This window comes from Stigmatopora nigra, chromosome 22, assembly GCF_051989575.1.
Source record: "Stigmatopora nigra isolate UIUO_SnigA chromosome 22, RoL_Snig_1.1, whole genome shotgun sequence".
In the NCBI taxonomy this organism is placed as follows: domain Eukaryota; kingdom Metazoa; phylum Chordata; class Actinopteri; order Syngnathiformes; family Syngnathidae; genus Stigmatopora; species Stigmatopora nigra.
Genome location: NC_135529.1, coordinates 7,374,975 through 7,401,078, shown reverse-complemented (window position 1 = coordinate 7,401,078; position 26,104 = coordinate 7,374,975). Strand labels below are relative to the sequence as shown.

Genomic DNA, 26,104 nt, shown 5'->3' with positions numbered 1-26,104 from the left:
ATAGCATGTCTGAGGTTTTCCGCTTTCCCTGAACTTCTTGACAGATTCGACTTTAGATTGAGGGAGTTCAAGATGGCTGCCACAGGTAAGAGTTTTAATTTATATTTAGACGGCAATAAACCTATATGGCGATGTTAGAGCGATCGGATCGGTCTAGAAATAAACGGAACGCAACATTGCGCCGTGCGTCCATTTGGGTAGTAAAGTAACAAGTCGACGCTGATAAAGCGGAGAAAAGCCCAGCAATAGTTCAAGATCCGACGCGCTGGTAAAACCCCCGAAAGTTCGCTAACGTTGTCAACTGAGTTGCCTGCGAATAGCTGAAAAGTACGTCAGCACGGACTTGCTACATAATCTCTTCCACTACGAGTAAAGCTGATCCCGGCAGCAACTGCATTTTCCAATCGAGTTTAAGTTTGAATCACTTGTCTATAATGGAATTAACATGTCATTGAGCATTTGATTGCTCTTACCTCTTAAACTAGTTAATCAGGTACATTGAAGTCACTAAAAGTGGCACAGCGAAGGGTAACATGGCTTCCAACCATTCTAAATGTCAAATACAGTAGATAAATCCCACGCCAAGCTAAATAGCATTAGCATCACTCAACTCTTGTCTTCTAACTTTGCCTCTTTTTTTCCATTGTGGTGGGGTCTTCGATTTCCTTGTATAAATTAAAATTTTGTTGATTTGCACACTTTTTTTGTCTTGCCTAATTAATATACACCATTTATGCCATATTTATGAATGCAATTGCTGTTCTGGAATCCAAAGATGCCAATGACACCATCTAATTTGCTTTGCATATACCCCTGAATTAAAATGGTTTATTTGGTTGCAGGTTGTAAGTAAACATTAGGATCCAACACCAATGAATCTCCTGAGGCTTTGGTGACAAGTATAGCGTCCCTCTCCTGCTTCCTTTCATCATGTCCTCCACCTCCTCCTACTCCTCCTCGGGAGAAACTAGCCCAGAGGATGTACCCCGAGGTGGGGGCACCATCCGTGTCTACCTCCCCAACAAGCAGAGGACTGTGGTGAGAAAAGTGGCTAAATTCTCCCTCTAATAAGTGATCATCTTTTACGTGGCAGATTTATGGGTTCTGGTTCTCTGTGACAGTACATTCTAAAGCCAGATTTGACTTCTTTCTCACTTTGTCACCAAGTGTGAAAATTAACATTTGGGTTGGCAGATGGAGCGTTCCATCATCCTCCCTGCGTCTGTGTTATAATTCAAGTCAGATTCATCATAGCCTGTTGCATTTATTAAGGAATAGAAAGCAGCTTGGTTTTGTGGTGGTTATTGGTGACAAATATTCCACATGTAGCTAAGAAGTTGTGAGCGTGAATCTGGGTGATTACACTCTTGTGTAGAGTTTGCATATTCTTGCATTCTTCACGGATTTCACTACCCTGGCTTTCTACCACCTTGGATTAATTGGAGACTGACAAGTGGTGTGTGTGTGTGTGTGTGATTCTGAATGCCTTTGCCTCTTTGTGTAAAGGGGATAGTAGTGGAGTAAATGTATATGTTGATGGATATTTTATTTTACCCCACTTACAAAAGTCATTTAAAAAATGCAATTTTCATCCTAGCATTTCATTGGTATATTCATTGCCTGTCAATTTTTCTATTTTTTACAGGTGAATGTTCGCCAAGGACAGACAGTTTATGAAAGTTTAGATAAAGCACTGAAAGTCAGAGGCTTAAGTCAAGATTGCTGTGCTGTATTCCGCCTCCTGGAAGGGTAAGCTTACAATTTTATTGGATGTGCACAGTACATTTGTTTCATTTTGACAATAATGAGATGATGAGTTTGTAAAAGGTTATAAGTTCTTCTATGTCATGAGAGAATGTGATCTTTCAGACAGACACAATTTTAGACTCGAGTATGAGATTTAATGACTGCAAGAATGAGTACTCTACAAAGCTTGGCACACACAGCAGATTGTAAGTTGGGTCAGCAGTTTTTCAGTGTGGGCCAGGACCCAAGAATGTTGTCACATGCAAGCCCAGAACACCTCTGCATTGGCTTCATTCAAACATCTAAATGTTTTTTCTATGAAGTATTTCTTGAACCTGAACTATTTTCCACCACACCCATATTTTGGCTTCATTTTAATTAAAAGTCTTTGTCTTTTAATTTCTCCCACAGTCGTAAGAGATTGACAGACTGGGAAACGGACATCACCCCATTGGTTGGAGAGGAGCTATTAGTTGAGGTTTTGGATGATATTCCTTTAACCATGCACAACTTTGTAAGTAGGATCAAAACCAGGTTTTATTTCTTGAAGAGGTACTAAAGTAATTTTCTCAAGGTCCAAATAGGAGTGGATTTCTACTCAAGTTGTTGTTCAAACCTAGTAAAATTGTATCTAAGGTTATTTAAAATAAATAATTGGAATAAAAAAAATTACATTTCAGCGCCACTTTAAGGTTCTTTTTACATTTTTAAATGCGCAATTAATGGTGAAATAACAGTTTCATTTTAATCTATGCAGGTACGGAAAACCTTTTTCAAGCTGGCCTACTGTGATTTTTGCCACAAATTTTTATTTAATGGCTTCAGGTGTCAGACATGTTGCTACAAATTTCATCAACACTGCAGTAGCAAAGTACCTACTGTTTGTGTTGATATGGACACAGTAAGCAAACAACGGTGAGTTGAATGTACAGTATAGGATGAAGGATGAAGTAGTTCCTTCAAATTATCAGTTTGGCCAAAATTAATCATAAATAAATTAAAACTTGTTACGGTTTAACGTTGTTGTCTTTGTTTTTCCTCATACATTTGAAATTATGTTTGACTGGGTGTTATCCAAGTCCCTGCACAGATGAGTATCCTCAGATACTTCTACCAGAAAATTCACCATCTCGGAGTAATATTGCCTTAACCCCAGAGCCTGCTAGGTAAGTTTGGATACCAACAGTCCATTATCAATATAACTGAAACTACTGTTTCAATAGATTTGATGACTTTAATTGTGCCCTCTCAGGATGGATCTCCTGTCTCCAACATCAGCCTTTCACTTCCCCATCCCCACTGGAGATGGGCAGTCTCTCCAAAGGCATCGTTCCACCTCGACACCTAATGTTCATATGGTCACCTCAGTGAACCCAGCTGCTGCCAGCATTATCGAGGCAAGTTTCATTTAAAATACATTATCATGAAAATCCATGAGGAGTTTAAGGTGGATTTATTTTATTTTTTTGCACCCCTTGTCTTTTATAGGAAGCAGTGAAATCTATCAACACGATAGGTATGTTGCTTTTTTATAAAGGTAGTTGGTGTTCATTTTGCATGTGTAAGATTCCAAAATGTATATCTCCAGGTCCTGAACCATCGCCAAAGCCATCTACCAGCCCACCTTCTTTAGGCTCACCTGGGAGAAGACCGCCCAAGTCCCCTTCAGAGCACAAAGAAAGAAAGCTTTCCTCTTCAGAAGATAAAAAGAAAGTAGTACGTAATGTTTTTTTTTCAGTATTGTGTGTCATTGGAGCTTTTCGTAGACAAAAGGTTAAATTATCAACTTGGATGTGTTTTAGCATCGAGGGGGTTACAGAGACTCTAGTTACTACTGGGAGGTCCACTCCCGAGAAGTCACAATCCAGAAGAGAATAGGAGCTGGCTCCTTTGGAACAGTGTTCAAGGGCAAGTGGCATGGGGATGTCGCTATTAAGATCCTGAAAGTCACCGAGCCAACGCCTGAACAATTGCAAGCCTTTAAAAATGAAATGCAAGTCTTACGGTATGTTTTTTTTATATTATTGTTTTTAGTTAAATGATTCAGGCAAAATCTAATGTGCTGTTTTTGATTTTTTTTTTTAATATGATTTTCCTTTTCCCAGGAAAACCCGCCATGTCAACATCTTGTTGTTCATGGGCTACATGACAAAGCCCAATTTCGCTATCATCACGCAGTGGTGTGAAGGCAGTAGCTTGTACCGACATCTGCATGTCTCTGAAACCAAATTTGACACTATGAGGCGGATTGATGTGGCCAGACAAACAGCACAGGGCATGGAGTAAGATCTTTTTCAGCATTTACTTACTACTTAAGTAGTTTATGGTGCTCCTTGAGTACAACATCTGATTATTATAAAACGTACCTCATATACTTACCCATACAAGAATAGTAAGGAATAAACTAAATGCACTTTTCTCTTTCAGTTACCTTCATGCAAAGAATATTATTCATCGCGACCTGAAATCAAACAGTATCCTTTTCCTGTCCCGTCCTCAAGCAGCAACTATTAAGTTTGAATTGTGATTCCAGCTGTTCGTCTTATAGCTGGACCATAGACTTATATTTAAACTAGTATGAACCTAAATCACGCTTTGTCCATTTTGCACAATTTCCTGAACATCACTACGAAACAAAACGGCTTTGCTCATCACCTTGCACATATAATCAAATTTGACCTAGTTATCGGCAACAGTATTTCCTGAGTTTGATTTCTAGATATCTTTCTCCACGAAGGGTGGACTGTTAAGATAGGGGACTTTGGTCTTGCGACAGTGAAGTCTAGGTGGAGTGGCTCTCAACAAATGGAGCAGCCAAGTGGATCGATCCTTTGGATGGTATCATTTTATTCAATTGCATCTCACTGCTTTTAATTGCACAAATGATTAATAGACAACATGACATTTTCATCTCTTTTAAGGCGCCAGAGGTGATCAGAATGCAAGACAGCAACCCATATACTTTCCAGTCTGATGTATATGGCTATGGAGTAGTGCTGTTTGAGCTGATGTCAGGGACTCTACCTTACTCCAACATTAACAACAGAGATCAGGTTAAACCACACTTTATTTGAGGTCTTTAAAATATTTTGAGCCAAGTGGGAAAAAGTCGTCCATTTGTTGCATTTTCTGTATTTTTTTCTTCGTTTCTTTTGCACAACATTTGGTATTTCAGTAATTCTTTACAGTTTTTATTTTACTTCTCCAGATCATATTCATGGTGGGACGTGGTTACTTGTCCCCAGACCTCAGTAAGCTCTACAGTACCTCTCCCAAGTCAATGAAAAGGCTAATCATCGACTGCCTAAAATTCAAACGTGATGAGAGGCTTTTGTTCCCGCAGGTAATAATCTATGTTTTCCATTACAAAAATATCATCCACAAAAGTAATATTGTCTCAACCGGCGACCAAAATGTGAAATGAAAATCTATGGTTGTAGTTTGCATTCCTCCCTGTGATTCCACTACTTACCACTATGTAGTGCTCATAGATCTTCTTTAAGAAGCAGTTGCAATCATTTATCGGATCTTATGCTGATACAATAGGGAGTGACTGTTTATTTTGTGACATGCTCTCACTCGGGAACATTAAAGCTCTCAAGGAACAGAATTTCTTCAAGAAATATCCAAAACGAAACTTCTATATGCAAAAGTCCATTACCTATCTGATTGCCCTAACATGATCTATAGTCTTACTATTTAGCTGTAAATTTAACTTCTAGAAGACCCTTTTGATGCTACTATTTTACATTTTCCTTTCCCCTGTCAGATCCTGGTAGCCATTGAGCAGGTCCAGGATCTGCTGCCCAAAATTGAGCGGAGTCGCTCTGAGCCCTCTCTCCATCGGGCCGTCCATGCTGAAGACCTGAACCCTCTCCTGTTCAACACCACTAGGCTGGTACCCCTCTAAGATTCCAACTGCACTAGGTTAAAAGGATGTATCCCTTTTATACATATAAAAAAAAAAAGACTGAGCATTCCTGTGCCTCTGAAAGGCTTCATCTGCTATTGTAGCAGAACGTCATCGCCAACTTTTCAGAGCCTTCGAGCTCCAGTGCTCAATAACTCACTGCAGGAATAATCTTTAGCTCTTTAGTTTCATTTTTTTTCCTTCTTAAAATGACAGCTCGTTTAGGGAGCGGATTTACCAACTTTTATCGTCAGTCGTGTTCATGTTTGTTTGAGAGTATCTTTCAAATGGGCATTAGATACTTATTGAGTGTCCATTGTTTTATGGAATTCAAACGCTGCATTGTCTTATAAATTCTTAGATTTTAAAAGGATTCTTGTGAGTAGATCACATCAAAATGGCCATTCTATTAATGTAGCGCTTTGACAATTGCATATAAGCATTTTTACTCTACACTAAACCTCCTTAAGTATGTATCAAATTGCTCATAGTAGTACAGAACATTAATTTTACAGCACAGTCCATGCATTTTATTGATTTGACCCAACTTAAAACCATTCAAAGCCTCGAGAAATTGACTATGCGAGCGCAATGCACACTTTTATGATTCTACCACACACATTGTGATTAGCGCCTTTTGAAAAATAATAGATTGAGAAATGTTGCTGATATTTAAGAGTCGGCAATTATCCATGTTACTTAAATTTTAACTCGTTTTGCTAAATAATAATTTAATATTTTCTCTATTACAATTTGTTGCTAAAAAGGAAATAAGTATGCTAACATCTGGATCGTATTTTTGTCCCCGCCCCGAAAAATTGTTTTGTTTTGTTTTTAATCATATTCTCATGCCAAGTGCTGCTATTTATGAGCCCTCGTTGTTCAATCATGTGGGAAAGATGATCAAAAAGCAGAATATTTTTATACCTCCACAAAATCAAAAATAACAAAGGAGTCTTTCTACATTTTTGAGAGCTTGACACATTTGTCCACAACGTTTGGTGATTATTGTTTTCAGACCTAAGGCCACAAAGCTTTTCTCAATAACAAATGCCTAATATCTAATCGACTCAAAAGTGACAACGGCAAAGTGTGTGAGTGTGCGCTTGTATTGTTTGTGATTCTCCGGTACTATTTGCAACATTGCAAGCTGCGTATTGTTGTCAATAAATTGAGTATACGGATTGCCTCTTATGTTTCTTGTAAGAACAGCATTATTACTCTAATTTTTCAAATTTTTAATCCGCACTTTGAATCCCCCTTTGTGCGTATGTTTTGAGAAATGCTACGTTACTGTAAAATGCCTAAATGTCTGAAAACAATCATCACCAAAATTGAACATGGACATTACTACTCGTGTCACACTGAAAATATGACAGGACGTTACAATGGAGAAAGTACGATATATAAATTTGTGATGAGACCGCATCTATCATCATACTAAAGTTACAGTACAACTTTTTTCCAAAGCACTTGGTACTTGTAAATGTCTAACAATGATAGATTTACCTAATTTCCTTTGTGCACATGTATTGCTTGAAATTAATTATAAAAGTCATTCATTAATAATCAAGCAATTTCTTTAATGAGCGTTAAACAGCAATTAGTTTTTAAAGTAAAAAGAAAATTAAACTAGAATGATTATTCTTCAGGAAAGGGGGAGTTTATGGCATTCCCATTTAGTGCTCATTAGTCGTACGTGTTAACTCCAGCAAAAGTAGTCATTTTAAATTGACAGTTTGACAGAATGATCTAGCCTAGAAGTTGTGCTGGTGTAATTGAAATGTTGAGAACACAGAAAAATACTTTAAAACTTTCCCATTGTCACCCCTTCCCTCCCCTTGTCCGTCCATCCATACCACCTGTCTCCAAACCATCTTATAGTTCAGAATGTCTTAGTGTATTCGGTCTAAAATCTATTTTGGCTTTAGTGTAGCACATTGAAGACAACTACATTGTAAAAATACTGGGTAGATCACGTCGTTAATTTTTTAAAGTGATTGAGTAGTCCATTTTTTAATTATCTCGTGCAGTGTCACTTGATAATTTGGGGTGAGTGGAAAAGTGTCAATTTTAGAAAACAATTTCTCTTGAGACAATACTGTTTATCAAAGCAAATGTGAAAATAGTATGAGGAGAGCAGTGTTTAGATGGTGATTGGTCTGTGTTTTTTTTTTTTTTTTTTGCTTTAGCTTTCAATTCTGATGTTTTGGTAGTAGTAATAGTGGTTTCATAGATGGGGTTAAAACAAGATAGCTATAATTAATTGTTGAACTTGACATTGATTGAACCATAAACTTGACATGGGGTTTACCTTTCTCTCAATGTGCTTAGATTTTTTTTGTACATTTAAGAGAGGTAGCATATTGCAATTGAGCATCTGGAGCTACAGTATATTTACATTGCAGTTAGGGGCTGGGTACCCTATGTTCTTACTCATTCCACTTAAATAGGGGGAGTCGTGGTTGGGGTTGAGAAATGATATTTAATATGTTGAGATGGGTATTTTTTTTTTTTACCATGGTTTGGACGGACTGTATTTTATTTATTAATCACTTGGAAATTGCTGTTTTGTGCGTACAGCTTTTTAGGTAAACTAAATACAAATGTATATATACTTAGTACTCCTGTACGTAAAGTAAGAAATCGCCCACTTCAAATGTTAGTAAAGACTTTAAAGGTCAGAATCCATGTTAAAACACATACATACCCTTATACATATTAGATCATTTTACAGTGAATTTAGGGTTCAACTGTTAAAAACAATCCCGGTTTTAACTTAAGTTATTGACATATTTCTTTGATTATTGCTATGTTGATCACTCAACAACCTAAAAAAACAAAATACTCTTGAAGATTCTTGGTACGGTTGGTCCCTACTATCAATTTGAAATCGTAGGGCATGTAGTAAACCTGACATGTTTGTGACTTCTCACTAGATATCATCAATAGCATAATTTTGAGATACATTTTAAAGTGTCATCTTAGTCAATAATGGTAAGAGTTCAAGTGGCTGCATTGGAACATTTGCAAGATGAGTAACGCTTTACTATAGCAATGTCAGTCGATGTTTTATATGAAATTTAACAGTTATTTGTATACAGTAGGGGACTCTTAATGAGGAAAAACACGAGAGTGCAAGGGAAAAGGAGGGTAGGATCAAAATACTAGTTTCCCCCCCATATCTGTAGGTGAATTGCAATAATAAAATTTTGGGCGAGCGGGGTGTTCAGTTTGCAATAAGTGGTATGTTCTGCTGTGTACAGAGACATTTGTTTTCATTGTTGGTTTTATTTTTTAATTGCAAAAATTTTACTTGTTTTTATTTTTGTGTGATGGTTTCAAAAAGAACAAAATTATTGTAAAGTGTATAAGAAATCTTAGGGTTTTTCAAGGATTCATTCTTAAAATAAAATATATGTACAATGTGTGTGTGTTTCTTTTATTCTCTGTTAATTTAATAACATAACTATTGATTCAAGAAAGTTCCACACAGTTAAAGGAAAGAAATGTCAGATTTCCAAAAATAAAATGGAGCAAAAATATTGTTTAGCCAGGTCATCAGAATTTTAAAGAACACAACTGAACAAATGAAAAAAAACATGGTACTGTCTCTTTTATAACTTGTAGCCCAGTCCGGATCTGCTGATGTAGCAGAACAATGTCATGGCAAAACACATCCCTAAGACCTGTCAAAAAAAGTTAAAAAAAAAAAAAATGTTAATCTAGTTAAAAAGTGTTCAATTTGATAACAGACAGCCTTCATTAATACATAAAATGTGTGCTTTGTTGCATCTTAAATCCATGTAGCCATTTGATTTAGGCCTGACAGTGCCTTCCTACTTTATTAGGGCAATATACATAAATATATTTACCTCAATCATGCAGAGAAAAATAACAGAGATCCCAGTGGTTAGAAAATGTTTGTCAAACCAATCCTGCAGCTTGTCTAAACAACCCTGTAAACCAAAAAGAATGGAACCAAATGGACTGAACTGGAAGAACACACAGTGACTTATTCTGATCATGAATCTTTGGCGGGCCGACTGTACCTTTAATCTGTTCTGTTTGGTCTGTGGGTCAATGCAAGAATTAGGCACTTGACTTCCCCAGTCTGACACATTGCGCACCCCACAACAATCAAACTGAAAGAAAAAGTTGCAAATTCAATGGTACCAGAACATTAAAACAGAAAATCATTACTTTTCCTGCATTGTAATCTCACAGTTTCCTGTACAAGATCCCATTCATTGTAGACCTCTTTTGATTTGTTCCCTTTTGCATTCTCCAAACCATTGTTTAGATCCTTCTCCACCCAAGTAGAAATCTATTGGGGAGAGAAGCACTGTGGATTATTGCCGTAACAACTGTTGGTGCATCATAAGACCTGTAAATGTAGCCTTACATGTTTTTCGTAGAGGAGAAACAAGCATGCAGCAGTCAATTCCACCAGCAGCAAAAAGAAAAGCAACAGGAAAAACTGACACCAGATATAAATATGTCTTATGTTAATGTCACTCCTCTGCTGTTGGAAGTTAAAAGAAAATGCATAGGCGAATCAAAAATTCTGTATTGTACCGTCAGCAGAAGGCAGCGGTTCTCATTCAGAGCTCCCAGGAAGCCCAGGAAGGAAATAAACGAGATGATGATACCACTGATCAGCAACATGGTGGCTAAATTGAGCTTGTCCAGGGAAGGTGTAAGTGCGGCCCATTTGAAGTTCACCATCATATATGCGCCAAAGCCCAGCACTGCCACGCCAGATAACTGACACCAAAGAAAAATGACTTTAGAATGCAGTGTACACATGTACTGTGCAGTTCTGACCATTGTGACACATACAAAACAAAGGAAGTTGGCGACACACATGGTGTACTTCAAACACTTGAGGCACGCGTGGGTCATCTTGAGATGGCTCTGTCAAGACATGTCACATAATAATGGAAAAGGAAATCCAAACACTGAGGGGCTTTTTAAAATTCATATTGTGGTTAATCACCGACCTCTTGACGAATCAACAGTTACACATGAGGAAGTGATTCTGACTCACTTTGTTTCCTGTCTTTGCGTTCAAATTTACAAATAGAAAATATCTTTCAAATAGATTTGACATTTTGAGGGGCAAGTGTTTAGCGCATCGGACTCGCCCGGAGTCAGCTGGGATAGGCTCCAGCACCCCCTTGCCACCCTAATGAGTATAAAGCGGGTCAGAAAATGAGATGAGATTTTACTTACTGGACTGTGTTTAAAACTACCAGAAAATCTGCTTGAAAATTTATCCAATGTCAATGTTATATTATATTGTAATTAAAATACCGTATTATATCTTTGACAAATACCGGTCTGTTGAACCCAGTGCTCGAGTTCAAAGAAAATTCTGGTAACAGTTCACATCTGATACTACATCACTTATTTTGGAACAATATCTTTACAGGCTAATGCGTGAACTTTTACTATGCAAGTCATATTTTACTTTAGAAACAATACAGGCTGTACATTACATAAAACAAACACACTTTAATATACAAGTTTAATGTATATTGGGTGAAGAGGTCTAATTTATTAGCCTCTAACAAATAATATGATGATATTTTTAAATAAATAATCTGCTCCGACAGATTAGTAAACTATCAACTGTGGGTACAGATTAGCTTTTATTATTTTTTTTTTTACCTTGGCATCCAGGGGTCCATAGAATCTATTTTACAAGAATAAAGACTAAGAGTGCTAAAGTTCTTACCAGTTGAAGACAATTTAAAATTAAAATGTTCTTTTCTTTTCTTTTTGGCGACCTCTGCTCTTCTTACACTTCCCTTTCTTTTCACACTGAACAGTGCGTCGCACTTAACTGGGCGTTCAGCTCAATCTTACTTCCTCTTTATATTGGGTGGAAAATATGTGACTGAGAAAGTTCAGCAAGGAATAAACCTAAATAACACCAGACTAGTTTTATTTTTAGGCATCGTCTGGCCATCTGAAGAGCCCACTATGATATGTAGACAGCGCTCTGCCTGAACACAGGTGCATCTCCTTACAGAGCTTAAAATACTGGCTGCGATTCTTTACTCCTGCTCTAAACTGGTTCAAGTTCTCATATCTTGAGTGTTTTATTGAAATCGGTAAATGTCTGTGGACTTCCACAGGGGTCAAACCAGGGACCACTAATGTTCAGTCACTATATCACACCCTTGATTGGTCGCCAGTCAGTCTTAGGGCACACGTAGACACAGGCTACTATTCACACCCACAATCATACCACAATCGAGTGGGGATTGATCGCTTTCCACACAAAAGTCAGGCAAAAGAAGAACTCCATAAAATCAGATGGCATTCTGCACCAACAACTCTGCTTATGTTCAATACTCTCCCTTATGCTTGTATTAGTTTTGTGTAGCATCATTTTACTCCACATCCTTCCTGTATGAAGCAGATCTCTCAAACTAAGACACATGGTAAGCCACAACTGTTTAACTTTGACAACAAAGCAGCAGTTCAATGAAGTAACACATTTTGTGTATTTCACGAAGTCCAAATTTGTTGCACAATGGCCCTGCTACATCACAATAAACATAAACAGAAGCATAACAATGGAGATATTTGTTTTGCTTTTGTTTTTACACACAGTAACAGTTTGGATACTTATTTCATTCTTTGCACTATGACATCAGATGAAGAGCTGATTCATAAGACAGTGATGTGGATTGGGAACAAAGAAAAGACACCAAAAAAGTCAAACACAATACAACCGTTAATCTTCAAATTAATAATTCAAACGATTAACAGTACTCAACTGTTTTTAATGAATTTTATAACTTTTTGAAAAACGGATTAACCTCATTACATGCCGTCAGTTCTAGGTTGTGCACGCTCTTGGTATCATGTGTATTATGCGTAACATAATATGTCAGTAGGCTTTAAAAGAGCAACACGTAAAACTGGTGGCCAAAATTGGTACTGCAACCCAATGTGACTTGGTTTTTATATACCAAGACCCGCTTTCCAGTCACCTCAAGTACAGTGAGCTTTTATGTGTTTGTGTCCTATTTCCCAAAGGATAGCCCAGGAACATTTTCTGTTTACGCGTTTACCGTGATAACATTTTCCTCGCTGAATCACAGGCAAGGCTGTGTAGTTATGCCACCTTTCCTCCGCCGTAAACAGGGCGCTCTCTGTGTCATTCAGTAATACTGGCAACTCCCACACTAAAGTCCCTTTGAAATTGCAGTTTGTTTACTTGACAGCACTAAATATGCTGGTTACCATTCAGGAAACCTCTGATTCAGTGGAGGAAAAGGATGCATTAATATAGCTGGCTTTACCTATTCCATTTTTTTATGATTATTTTTTTTAATTAAATGGACTTCACATGTGATCAATTTGAATAATTTTGCTTTGTGTGTACTTTTTAAAGCACAAAGCCAAGCGTTATTTGAAGGGAGCAGCAGTTCCCATCACTAACGTGACCCATCTTTGACATGCATTTGCCATTGTAGGTCATTTAACTGTCGTTGTGGGAACATACTGGTGTTCTATTCTCTTTGCTGTCATCACTCCAATTAAATGCAGTCAAGGAATGTGCAAGCAAACGACTAGCAACTACGCCTGTTTCTTGGAGAGCAGCCTACTGCAACACCTGCTTGCCCCCTCCAAGCAACAGGATGTCTATCCCACTTTTTCCCTTACATTTTCCTTTTCCTAAAAAAAAATTGTTCTGCACAACTCATGAAATAATATACTCACACCCGTCTATGAAATCTAATACACTACTGGTGATCAACTCAGACTCAGCTGCCCAGTTTGAACAGTACGTGCACAGAGGGAAAACCGAGTCCTTTCAGGTTACAGTTGGTATGAGTGATGACTGGACTGTACCAAGGCTTTGTAAGGACACTAGCATGAGGAATTTGCCTGAGACGTAAATCGTGACGTTGACATCCTGACAGTGTACAAGCCTCACATGGATCACAACACATTAGATATTAAAATTGAAATCACTTTGTGATCTTCTGCTGTAATATATGGTATACATTACAGACTATCTCTGACCTCCATGTATTTAGCATGTTTTTTTAGCTCATAAACAATGGTTGGCACATTGCCAAATTGACAGACCTCATTTTCTTTAGAGCTCCCCTCCTCCCTGTGACGCAGCATGGCCTGCGCACACATCCTCCCTTTGTGAGCCAGGAATTTGTAGAATTTAGACTGCTGCCTTTCTCTCTACTCTCGCCCATCAAGGTGCTGGCCAACAGCCCTCACCTCCTTTGCCCCTAGGCATATAACCTCCAACATGAGTGTCAAAGTTTGTGCTCTGTGGCTTGTGTCTTCCCACATGCCCACATGATGACACCGTTGCTTTAGACTTGAGTGACAGCACCTGCTCTTGGAAGGCGAATTGTATGTAATGGTTTCCATTTTTTCTAACCACAGGTTCAACTACATGTGTACCTTAATGGATGTACAGTTCTGGCATCTTTTCATGTGCAAATGTACATTTGGTGTTTTGTCCACGATGGCCAAAAACTGACCTTAGTAGGGAGTTGTATTAGTCAAGTACTGCATCGAAGTCCAAAAGAAAACATTTCAACAGTGTGGTAAATTTACTTTGATGATTTTCTTTTAAATATATCTGATTGAAAATAAGTGCATGAAACATGATTGCTGAAAAAAAATCAGTCTACTTGCCGATTTAGCAAGAACCAATCACATGATGACTTTATTATGCACATTTTTTGGATCCCACAATGCACTAGACAACAAAGCATACTGAAAAATGAAGAGTTAAAAATAGATTTCAGAGCCACACAAATGGAGAGCTACCTTACCTCTTTGTGGAAAAGTGATTTGCTGATGACCCCCTAAGATAGGGGTGGTTAAACTATTCCAGAAAGTTCTACTGTGGGTGCGAATTTTTGTTCCAACCTATAATAACCTTTCCACCAAAATGGTATCTTAGAAGTGCAATCAGTGATTGCAGTCAGGTGCTTATTGTTTCATCGGAAACCTGATTGGTTAAACTGTTTGCATTGGATCGGTCAGAACAAAAACCTGCACAGAAATCAAAGTAATCTTACTTGACGTGTGTCTGGACCCCCAAGTAGGTAAAGATAGATCTTTTACCTGAAGTGATGAATTTTCTGCTTTCCAACTAATACTTGCACAATGGATGACAAAGGGAATGCTGATTTGTTTTTCTGCCACTCTTGAGAACCTGAGATTAAGCATTGATTTCCTGGAATGTGGCCTATTCGGAAGACGGATGGAGGGAAATACAGGATGTCCTGAGCTGAAATGTGCCACAGCACAGTGCAATATTGTTCACTGGGACTTTCTCCAATTCACTCTATCCCCTATTAAGAGACGTCAACACGATGGAATATGTTTTCCTATTTCAGTGTTTCCATTACTACACCTGTTGTTTTTCTTACCTTCATGACTTCAGTCAAATATGACTAGACCTGTCCACTCAAAAGTTATTGTGGGAAAATGAGGGTTACTTGAATTAAGAGACTAATTTGACAGTTTGATTTTTTTTTTTTTACATCTAATTAATTAAGTTCAACCAAGTGGTTTTGAAGCTGTATGCAGTGATTGAACACATTATTTTCAGTCCAACCCTCTACCTCTGTTGCCGCGGCGACATCACAGAAAGAGGTGTGGCCATGTGTGTGTGTGTATAAGTACAGGCCCTGTTGAGGGAAACCTCTTCATGAGCTAGAGCTGAGCTCACAGTGAGACAGACCCATGGAAGAGCTGAGGTGTGTACTTCACTATAAGGATCCTGTGGATGTGTAAATCCAAAGCTGCTAAACAATACAAGAAACCACCTTGGGCACAGCTTTCTTTATTCTCCAATTTTGCACCAACTCTGCAGCAAGGATGCTTCAGTTTGTTGTCACTCCAACCCAAATCTTTTCCACCTTGTTTGTGGTCTGGAGTGCTGTGGTGATGGTGAGTTATTGTGCTCTGCAATCCATATTTATTGGGGTTTTGTGTAGATTTTGGGCTAACTGTTGTCGCTGCTCCTTAGGCAGATGATGAATGCCCACCCGTGTGCTCCTCTTGTGCTGCCTCATCTCCGGTGTGTCCAGCGGGTGTCAGCTGGGTGACCGACCACTGTGGCTGTTGTAAGATATGCGCCAGGCAATTCAATGAAGACTGCAGCACTACTCAGCCCTGCGATCACATCAAGGGGCTTCGCTGTCATCTAGGAGTCAGAGGAGACCCGGAAAGAGGATTATGCCGAGGTTCGAGTGTGTACTCGTAGGTCGTAGTATCAGTAGTCATTCAGTTATTTAAACTTATGCTGATGCTTTTTCGTATTTTGTGTTATTTGATGCCAGCTGAGGTTCATGGGCTCCCCTGCGAATTCAATGGACAGTTGTACCAGCATGGTGAAAACTTTCAGCCCAGCTGCATGCATCAATGCACCTGTATTGATGGAGTGGTGGGCTGCATGCCCCTATGTCCTCATCAAGTATCCTTGCCCAAGTCGCACTGCTCACAGCCGCGGTTGGTACGGCTGGAAAACGGCTGTTGCGAGGAGTGGGTTTGTGATGAAGACAACCACATCAGAGTAGAGCCTGTAGAACTGACACGCACCACTCTATCAAAGAGTCAGCTTCTTCCAAACCACATCAGTGCTTTGCTGCCATCTTATTCGCAGTCTCGCCAACCAGCTGCCACTGGTGGGACATCGTCCAGAGGTAGAGTTTACAGTCTTCTTTCATGTCTTTTTTTGGGCATGGACATGATCTATGCAGGGAATTTTGGCTTAGTAAAAAAAAACATTTCAATGCAGTCAGGAGCAAAAAATATTGGGGGCATATTTTGACATTTAAAAGCCAGGGTTTGCAAACTTATACATAATGTTTTCTGACTCTTGCCTTTTTCTTTTTGGTCTTAAATGTCTTTGGATCATTGCACATGATCCATCGGTGGTTCACTGAAGTGATTTATTTGTGAATGAATTAGTAATTGGTGAACAAAACAAAGGGCAAACCCCTATCCTTTTGTTTTCAGTTTTTGCTTGTCATACGTTTAATGACTCGGTGGGAAATTTTAATGATCTTCATCTCTTACCTAAAAAAAAACAGCTATCCCAATGTCTGATGTGATACTGGAATCCAGGTGTCTTCCCCAAACCACTGACTGGACAGAATGCTCCACCTCATGCGGGATGGGAATTTCAAGTCGAATCACTAATAATAAACCAGACTGTCAGCTGATTAGAGAAACCAGGCTTTGCATGATACGAACATGTGACTTGGCACTTCCTCTAGCCAAGAAGGTATTGCAAACGAATCAAATCATATAACAACTCACCATAATGCTGATTTTAAAAAGTACCTAATAGTATACATTTTCCCCCAGGGTAAGAAGTGCCAAAAAACAGTTCGCCCGCAGGAACCGGTCCAGATCGCTTTTGCTGGTTGCCTCACCGAACAGCACTATCGCCCCCGCACCTGCGGATCTTGCACGGACGGCCGCTGCTGTCAGCCCTCTGTCAGCCGTACTGTCCAGCTGCGTTTCCGGTGCCCTGATGGCGAGAGCTTCTCCCGAAATATGATGTGGATCCAACGCTGCAGCTGCAGTAAAAGATGCCCACCACATAGAAGACACTCAAGCCCTTTGCTTAGTTTCCACAATGACATTCACACATTCAGGCGCTGAGTCTCACTCGGCAACTGTGGCCCATCAGACTTTGCACAAACCCCCTATAACCTTAACAATCCCCAATATACTTGCTTGCACTTTAAGACGCCTGATACAATGACACCAGTTTGTCCGCCTTTTCAGTAGAAGTATTTAATCTCTCAACCACCAGAGCAGCTCAGAAAAGAAAAATGTTTTGTAGCTCTTGTACACTTGGGAGAATGCTCATACTGAGACTTTGTTTTCTTATTTATTTGTACATTTTTGCTCGATTTACACAGATGCTAAGATAATTGCCATTCTCACAGATTGCAGCATTTGTTTTTCCATCAGACTGTAAGGTCATTCCGTGAATTTCATCATATTCCTTCTAATCTAAAGCATTGATTCTGACATGGCTTAATTTAGACTTCACTTACTGTTTATTTGTGGAGTGCAATTTTTCAGTATGACCTCGTTTTTTGGGGTGTGATATTTTGTGTTGAGATAGACCACAATGTACTTTATTCATTAAGAATTATGCAAATTTTAAGACACACTTTTGGTCTGTCCTTACCTGTATATCAAATAAAAAGTCAAAAAGATGACATATAACTTGTTTAGCTTTAAAATTAACATTTTCATCTGTCTATTGATGAAATATTCCGGATTCCAGATTCAAACAGTACTTCTAATTGTAGACAGAAAGAATAAATCTAAAAGATAATAAAAAAACATTTTAGATGAGTCACGTTATAAAAAAAACAAAAAACAAGAGGACAATTCTTTTGTTGCATCTGTCACTGATCATCTGCCCCAATGAGTCGAAAAATATCAGTAAATAAGTCATGGCGCTTTCCCCCTCAAATGGATTTGCACGACATGCCGGCTTGCTCAAAAGCTCAAACATTACGTCGGAACACGAAATTCCTCATCCCCGCCTTCTCTCGTCTGCTGTGATAATGGACGAACTCTCTAACTTGATGACTTTCATTCAAGCAATCGTGAAAGTTCACCTCTACCAACGATTGCATTTTGACTCTCGAAATGTTAACAACTGGCCATAGAGAATACTAATGTATAATTAATGACAAACCTTCAATACCTTTAACACATTTCACCAATCCTTGAAAATGTTCTAAATTTCTGCTTGACCCCAATTTTTATGAGTCCAGCTTCCCAGTGACTTTAAATGAGTAGATTTTAGAACCCTGGTCACCATCAAATGAAAGAAATGAAAAAGCATAATGCAACCATTGCACCATGGAAACGGATTGTGCGTTTGTGTACGTCATTCCCAGTTTGCAGTGGCCTAATATACCTAACCATATTGCAATGTCTGTGCACTATTTGTTTGGTGTCAATTCAAACAACTTAACGTGTCATTTGAGTTTTTGTACGCAAAAACTGGTGTCCACAGGCAACAACTGACCTTTCACTTGTTTGTCCAACACTTGCTGGTACTTCAAGCACCCTGAGACAAAAAATATTCAGGCAGTTTTGTGACAACATACTCATAAACTAAGATACTAATTGCTTTGCAATGTACATTAAATAGAAATGTTTCATTCTCTGGATTAAAAAAAAAACAATATTTCCAGTTGTCAGAACTCAAAGACGGTCATGTCATGTGCTTGCAGTCATGAAGAAAGATAAGCGGTCTGACCCTAAATAACCTCTCCTCACCTCAGAGTCTGATGGATCTGATGGATTTGGAAATCCACTACATTGTGATGCTCTGTAGACAGTTTGTATTGGCGGGGATCGCAGACTGGAAGTTGCAGGTGTTGTTCAGCCTCACAGAGAACTGTGACTTTCAGCAAGGCATTGACAGTGGAAGAGGAAATATGTCAGGTATACACAGCTCCTCTCAGGATGTTAGAAGTAGTCTTGCTGCCACACCAGCTTCTCTGAGATCATGTACCTCATCACCGTTTTTTTGTTCCCTTAAAATTAAAATGGCAACTCTTAACATAACACTTGCAATGGCTATCTAATAGGGTTATACACAATGCATTTTCCTAATTATAAATGTAGCATTAAAAAACAGCAACACTCATTATAACAGAAGACTTTTGTGTGTATATATAGTAAAATGAACATACATGACTTCATCATCCTCATTTGGTTTGTGGGTGGATTGGAGCTATCCCAGCTGACTTTAGACAAGACTTAAATGAGGTACCTAAAATGCAACATAGGACAATATTAGAATATATTAGTCAGTATGAAAGTAACAATGCGTCAATCTAAACGGAAAAGCATGAGTTGCAAAGTTAAATAAAGTATTATATGTGTGGATATTACCAGGAGAATGATTTGTCACACAGGAAGGAGTACAATACTGCATGAGTGCGTTACTGCTGTTGAATGGACAGCGCCACAAACAAAGCACGTGTTTGCACTGCCCTCTAGCGGCTACATTTGGAACTAAAACTGAGCTGAACGTTCGGGAAAGTATCAAAACATCCATTCATTTATTCATTTTCGGAACCACTTCACAATGGTTGCAGGGTATATATTCATATATTCTCAATACTCTGTCTTTATTAGGTTACACTTTATTCTAAGTGTAAAAATCAACCTGTATAATCAGTGAGTTGAAATTCATAAATCAATGTGACTTATGACCACGCCCACTGCTCACCTATTGGTCGCCTCCTGTTTTACGTCGCTCGGCAATTTAAATAGACTCTTGCGCAATTTGATGAATAACGTCGCTGTCATAAGCGTCAGAAACAGTGGAAGGCGTGTAATCAGGAGGACAGCTGGATGAGCGAGTGGGAAATAAAGAAAAAAGCGACTTGTCTCCTCCTCGAGACTTCCAGTAGTAGTCCACCCCCCTCCACACCATTTTTTTTTAATGATCAGAGCTCCAAGTGGGAGACTTTCCTCAAACTATTTGCAGTCCGCGCGCCATTCTGGCCTGGGATTTTACTCTTCTTTTTGACGTGCACCTCTATAAAGCTATGGATCTGCAAATATGCTCACGATCAAGTCCAGTTTCGCAGGCGTAAACGTATCCATTTTCTGGCGAGAAGTATTTCCTTCGTTTAGACTTGAACGTAGGAGGGAAACGTTTGGTTCGATAAGGTAAGACGCCTGTTTCCTTTCTTTGCTTTCCTTTCCGCAAGCGATGCTTTCATGAAACTTGTGCGTTTCCATTAGAAGCGCTTTGTTCACCCTGAGACCATATGTTTTATACGTAATTAAGAACAGATTCACAAAGAAAGGCTTTGACATGAATACTTTCCGTTTGAAAGCTGGCACACTTCCAAAAATCCCATTTGGCGACTTTTCTGCTTTCCTTCTAACTTCAAAAAATTCACCAGTGAGCAGATTGTCACTGCTTAAAATGATTGCCTTTTTTTCCCTGAAAGCACCACCTAAAAAAATCATAAGTGATACCACATTTCTTAGGCAGAATGGTCAAGTTTTATTAAAAGTTGCTAAACTGTTCATCATTTATCCCTCATGGATTTGAAATTATGCATTTTTTATCTGTAGTACCCACCTATGTCCTCAGTATATCTAAATAAGTATACTGTACCTGTATATCTGCATATATAGTGTATATAAAGTAACATAAATGTGTTATTGTGTGATCAGATTAATCAGTGAATCTGTAAAAGAAAGAAAAAAAGATAAAATCTGTTTGCTTTACCAAAGGACAACATAAATTTGAGTTATCTTGATGGGAGATTGAATTTTTGGAGGAATTGGACAATTTCAATCTTCTTCAAACGATTACTCAATTTGCAAAATAGCTGTCGATTAATTTGAGTTATCAATTATCATTGCACCTCTAATGTACATGTACATACGTCATGATTCAAAACAATACATTCCGCCATAAAGGGTGTGTTATTCCAGTAGTGAGCAATTTCCACTTTTCCTACTTATTGTTCCTACGTGTATTGTGTCCAGCAAGGAACCACATCAGTATGGTGAACAGCCAAGCGTCAGGCGTAACTCCGGCCCTGAGGTCATGTGCAGGATGTGGGGGGAAGATCGCTGACCGTTTCCTGCTCTTCTCCATGGAGCGCTACTGGCACACTCGCTGCCTCAAGTGCTCCTGCTGCCAAGCCCAGCTGGGCGACATTGGTACCACCTGCTACAGCAAAGGAGGCATGATTTTGTGTCGCAGTGATTACATTAGGTGAGATCGTGTGTGGCGAGCAAGACGGAAGAGGAAGTGGTTCCATTTCAGCATATGGAGGCTGGATTTCATTATTTCTTTTTGAATTTGCAGGCTGTTTGGGCACAGCGGGGCATGTAGCGCCTGTGGTCAGTCAATCCCAGCCAATGAGATGGTGATGAGGGCACAGGGAAATGTTTACCACCTCAAAGTAAGTCCCCAGCTCCCACTTCAGTGTACTCCTCCTCCTCCTGCTGCGTGTTTGACAGGAACATCTGGGGACATTGCTTCTCTCCGCAATACTCAAATTTAGACTTGAGTAATCTTTTGCCCAATTCTATAAAACCTAAAGCTGAATCAAAAACTCTGCCTTGTAAAGATTAGTATACTCACTTTTAGTAATATGCGCTGTAAAACGTGGTGTGATGCACTTTACACTGAAATTTGATTTAAAGTATATACTATTTACATAGTGTTGCCTTCCGGGTCATCGTTTTTATGTGTTCACCATTCAATCGCTTATATCGGGGTGATATTGATATTGATGATTTATTTATTGACCTGATTTTTTTAAATTTTTCTAGTGTTTTAGCTGCGCCACGTGCAGGAATAGACTCATGCCTGGAGATCGCTTCCATTATCTGAATGGTGCTATCTTTTGTGAGCATGACAGACCTGGTGCCGCCCTGCTCAGCAGCCACCTGCCACAGCTTCAAAGTAACTCTGTGCTGACCGATCAGAAGGTAAATCGTTGCGTGTTTGGGTTTTTTAATGGTCAATATCAAAATATATTAAATACATGCATGCCATAAACCTTTAGTTATTTCAAGGCTAATTCTCTGATGGTGAAAAACTGCTGGTCCAACTCATTTCTGTCTTGGCCACAAGTCTGCAGAGGAGATATTTATTCCTGGAGGCTTATGGTTATTTTGATTGCGCCAGAGATGGATTGGACTGTGTACCACACCAATGAGATTTTTTTTTTTAAATTGAAATTTTATTTTGCCTTCTTCAAATGAGAAATAAATAGTCACTAGAATGCCAAATAGTCTACAATGAGATGTTATAGATTAAACATAAAAACAAGATGCATTTACAATGTGTGCTGAAGTCTTATAGTGACATAACTAAAATGAGAAATATATATGAGTAGTATTTTGTTTGCATTCCAACACACCTCAAACACACCTTTTTCCAATCAAAATATCTTAATTCTTGACAGTGAAATAATTGGAACTGAAAACAAGTGATGGGGTTAAAATTAATTATTTATTTGCAATATGAAGGTGATCTCATAACCACCTTTGTACATAGAATTATATATATTTGGAATGTGGTCCCACAACATTCCCAGAATTCAATAATACTCGTACAAGTCAACATTATAAAGTAGAATATTTTATTTAAATTATTTAAAGTCCCACATTTATCAGGCAATTACTAATGGTTTCCTATACTATGTTATTTCAAAGTTCTAATTTCACTGAGCTCATTTAGGAGATATCCTTGAATGTAAATGTAATGAAGGCCACATTGTCCTCACTAACTAACACTTTGTGTGATGAGCACTTTTGTAATTACAGTATAATTGAGCTCAAGGTAATTATACGTCTCTTTTCCTGTCATTATAGGTGTGCTGAAGCTTTCAGTCTTTTCTCTTGCTACTGTTGCCATTCTGAGTTCCGGTCACCATCGTACTTGCCTCCCTCGACGGGCAGTTTACTTGCAGAGAATACATGACCCTTCATCTAAAAATCACATTTATGTAGTATTGAGCACTGATGCTACCAGGTATTTGGAATGCCTGGGGGGGGAAAAGCAATCTTCAAGACCCTCAGAACACTGCCACAAATGAAAAGTCCTATTTTCTAAGGGTCTTTTAAGATCCTAAGAAATGTCATCATATTTCTCCTCCATAAGGGTGTTTAGTATGAAAGTGGAAGATGCTTACTTGATGACACTCACAGAAACTCTTCTGGCCTCTGAGAAAGCCTAAAAACTACAATCGTCATCAATGGGAGGATTGAAAAGATGCGTGATTGAGTTTGATGGACTGCTGTAAAACGACTGTCGATGTCTTGTGACAAGTGACAATATTTTCCTTAAGTGTCAACGTTTTGAATGACCTCAGATGTTTCTCTCTTTTGTGTCCATGTGAAACCTTGTACTCCAGGGGTTCAATCATGAAATTATAGATGGGCTTTGAAGTAACATCTATGTTTCAGTTGTAAAATCTATTCATTCTTCCCAAAACTGAATTTATAATTCATGCATTTTTTTTATCCTATTCCTGTCATTGTAAAATATACTTGTCAGTAAAATGCCAAACATTTAAAGTACTGACAAATCATACTTTTCATAATTTGGGTTGATGGTGAAGTAGGTTCTACTCCAACTACACAGTAAATATGAAGTTCAAATACCACTTTGCTGATGCACAATCGGTCATGTAATGCGGCAATGCGTAATGTGACTAACTCGAGTGACATATTGAGAGGTTTGTGGGTCCTAAATTGTGATATGTGGGAGTCCACTGTATGCCTAGTCATAGAACACAGTGTTCAGTTGGGGGTTATGAATAAATCTATTCATTTAATTGAATAAAAAATAAGTAAAAATGCTCAAAAATGTTCGGCAGAAAATGAGTTAAACATTATTAAAAACAGAAATCTGTCACTGTCAATGCCTGTAATTTCCATAATGAAATGTACCGTATTTGTCAATGTGTTTAAGCAAATGATGAATTTATTGAAGAAAAAAAAATCCAATTAAACTGATTTTTCTGTATGAGTTAGCGTCACTATGAGAGCCCCCAAACAGTACAAATGTTGCACTGTACTTCCTGGTAGCTTCTGAAGCACTCTTTCCCTCTCTCTCTCACTCTTGTTAGCCCTGTATGGTTAACACATGGCTGATTACCCCGGGGAATGGAATTAGGGGGCTTGAGCTTTGACCATTTACAGAAGCAATTAAACATGAGCCCTGTATCTGTGCTGGCGGAGCTCTTGGGAGGCTGAACTTGGGGCATATCCTGTGGCTCGCCCGCTCCTTGGCTGGCTGCCTGCCGCTAATAAAGCCTAATATGAAAGCCGTCTAATTAAAGAGGTGTGATAGCTTCTAGATTGAGGAATTTGAGATATTTACTTAAATATGTATTTCATATTTACTGATTATCACGCTGCATCTGGCTCTTTGGGAGATGCTGTTAAATACATAGTACTTTTAGTATTAGGTTATGTCTCAAACTTGAAGTCTGGATCCCTTCTTGAGAAGGCTAATGTAAAAATTCGAAGTGGCACTCCATGCGAGGGTTGGGAATAATCTTAACAACTAGCAGAAGATAGCATCTGCTCTACTTTTGCACCTTGCCTGGGAGCAGGGCAGCCATCAAACTTGCACCTTAATGCGCTTAGTTCTCCCAAAATGTCCCACTTGTCACGGTAGGTGCTGATGCGGCATCAATTATTTATTCCACGTCTGATCAAGGGGCGTCACGCAAATTCATTAACGTATGCAAATGATCACAATTACAATTATCTCGGTATCGTGATGGCAAAGAACGAAAACCTCGGCACATTCTCCACTCCCATTGCACCACAAGTTACACTTTGCATTCGAACTAATCAAGCCTCATCTGCTTCTTTCTAATTAGCCAGAACGTTTTCAGATGCCAATTAGCAGGTCTCAAGAAAAGACTCTACGCCACGAGGCGTTGTCTTTTATCAGAGCTTCTGCAGGTGTGTGGCTCACCATGTAGCCTATGTCATAGGAAAGTGTTTATTCCTGCTAATTAATCATATTAACACATGGAGATGAGAGTAATTGCCTGAGCTCCACTGCCGCACACTGTGTAAAGGCACAAGATGATGCCTGGGATATTTTTACATGATGAAAAGTCGTCCTCTCACACAGATATTCTTGTGACACCAAGCCAAGATGTCATTTAAATGATTCCCTATCAATTGGGAAGTCGTTCTTTGGGGACAGGCATTAAGAATCGGTCACGTGCCGCTCTCGATTTGAGCTCCCTGATGTCGGCCACCAATTGGTAGAGAGAGAGAGTTTGGATTTGTGACTTGATGATACCAAATTCTTACAATTCCTTAAATTTGTATTTTGAGATGCATTATTCAACTAGGTTAGGAGATGTGTGATTGTTAAAAAAATCTATTTCTATCTTACCAAAATGTAATTGGATTTCCACAAGACATGTAGCATATTATGAAATAGTCTTTCAGTTAAAAGAAAAATCTTCATTAATTTTTGTATTTTACTTTGACAATGTGCTTAATAAAAATAATTGCAGCTGACTTGTTTTTCACTATCAATTTCTTTCTCTTGGTAATTTCTTAAAACTGTTTTTTCCATTCCTTTTTTTTAATGTGCTTCCCTTTCTTGGTTTTTCTGTTTTTCTCCGATCAACCCATGCTTATTCCAAATCTTTGGATGAAAAAATAAATTTTAAAAAATCAACCCCTTTTCAACAGGTTGCCAGAGGATCATTTGGTACTAAAGATGTATTCATCTTATAATGTGTAGTTTGTCTTTGCTCTCATATGGTATAAAAGTGTATACCTTGCCTTATAGTGTGATATGAAATTTGTGTCCTACCATTTGAATGATCCAACATCTATATTTTACCAGATGTAACCTTAACCCTAACCCTTCATACAACT

At 38.6% G+C, this 26,104-nt stretch overlaps 4 protein-coding genes across 8 annotated transcripts; 3 read left to right on the top strand and 1 right to left on the bottom strand.

Moving 5' to 3' along the window:
* The first annotated feature begins 3 nt into the window (after positions 1–3).
* On the top strand, positions 4–9,086 carry LOC144215866 (serine/threonine-protein kinase A-Raf-like). The gene is made up of 16 exons (XM_077745050.1): positions 4–85; positions 843–1,038; positions 1,646–1,749; positions 2,158–2,260; positions 2,504–2,661; positions 2,826–2,912; positions 2,999–3,143; positions 3,235–3,262; positions 3,335–3,462; positions 3,549–3,751; positions 3,852–4,028; positions 4,174–4,220; positions 4,466–4,584; positions 4,668–4,799; positions 4,955–5,089; positions 5,516–9,086. The coding sequence occupies exons 2-16, from the start codon at positions 931–933 to the stop codon at positions 5,654–5,656; spliced, it is 1,815 nt and encodes a 604-aa protein (XP_077601176.1). The 5' UTR covers positions 4–85; positions 843–930; the 3' UTR covers positions 5,657–9,086.
* Positions 9,083–15,166, bottom strand: LOC144215870 (leukocyte surface antigen CD53-like). Of its 5 annotated transcripts, XM_077745056.1 has the most exons (9): positions 15,085–15,166; positions 14,777–15,006; positions 10,499–10,573; positions 10,235–10,423; positions 10,062–10,136; positions 9,882–9,983; positions 9,709–9,801; positions 9,532–9,615; positions 9,083–9,345 (listed from the first exon to the last, which is right to left on the bottom strand). In XM_077745056.1, the coding sequence occupies exons 2-9, from the start codon at positions 14,879–14,881 to the stop codon at positions 9,274–9,276; spliced, it is 795 nt and encodes a 264-aa protein (XP_077601182.1). In that variant the 5' UTR covers positions 14,882–15,006; positions 15,085–15,166; the 3' UTR covers positions 9,083–9,273. The 5 variants fall into 5 exon arrangements, with proteins under 5 accessions (XP_077601182.1, XP_077601184.1, XP_077601186.1 ...); XM_077745058.1 differs by lacking the exon at positions 14,777–15,006 and having other exon boundaries at positions 15,085–15,106; XM_077745060.1 differs by lacking the exons at positions 14,777–15,006; positions 15,085–15,166 and adding an exon at positions 14,185–14,206.
* LOC144215869 (CCN family member 1-like) lies at positions 14,749–17,895 on the top strand. Its single transcript, XM_077745055.1, has 5 exons — positions 14,749–15,607; positions 15,687–15,903; positions 16,000–16,362; positions 16,753–16,946; positions 17,030–17,895. Exons 1-5 carry the CDS (start codon positions 15,536–15,538, stop codon positions 17,327–17,329), a joined length of 1,146 nt encoding a protein of 381 aa, XP_077601181.1. The 5' UTR covers positions 14,749–15,535; the 3' UTR covers positions 17,330–17,895.
* Positions 17,896–20,008: 2,113 nt separating this feature from the next.
* On the top strand, positions 20,009–24,304 carry LOC144215967 (LIM domain transcription factor LMO4.1-like). Its single transcript, XM_077745199.1, has 5 exons — positions 20,009–20,383; positions 21,218–21,449; positions 21,543–21,639; positions 22,013–22,171; positions 23,060–24,304. The coding sequence occupies exons 2-5, from the start codon at positions 21,235–21,237 to the stop codon at positions 23,066–23,068; spliced, it is 480 nt and encodes a 159-aa protein (XP_077601325.1). The 5' UTR covers positions 20,009–20,383; positions 21,218–21,234; the 3' UTR covers positions 23,069–24,304.
* The last annotated feature ends 1,800 nt before the right edge of the window (positions 24,305–26,104 follow it).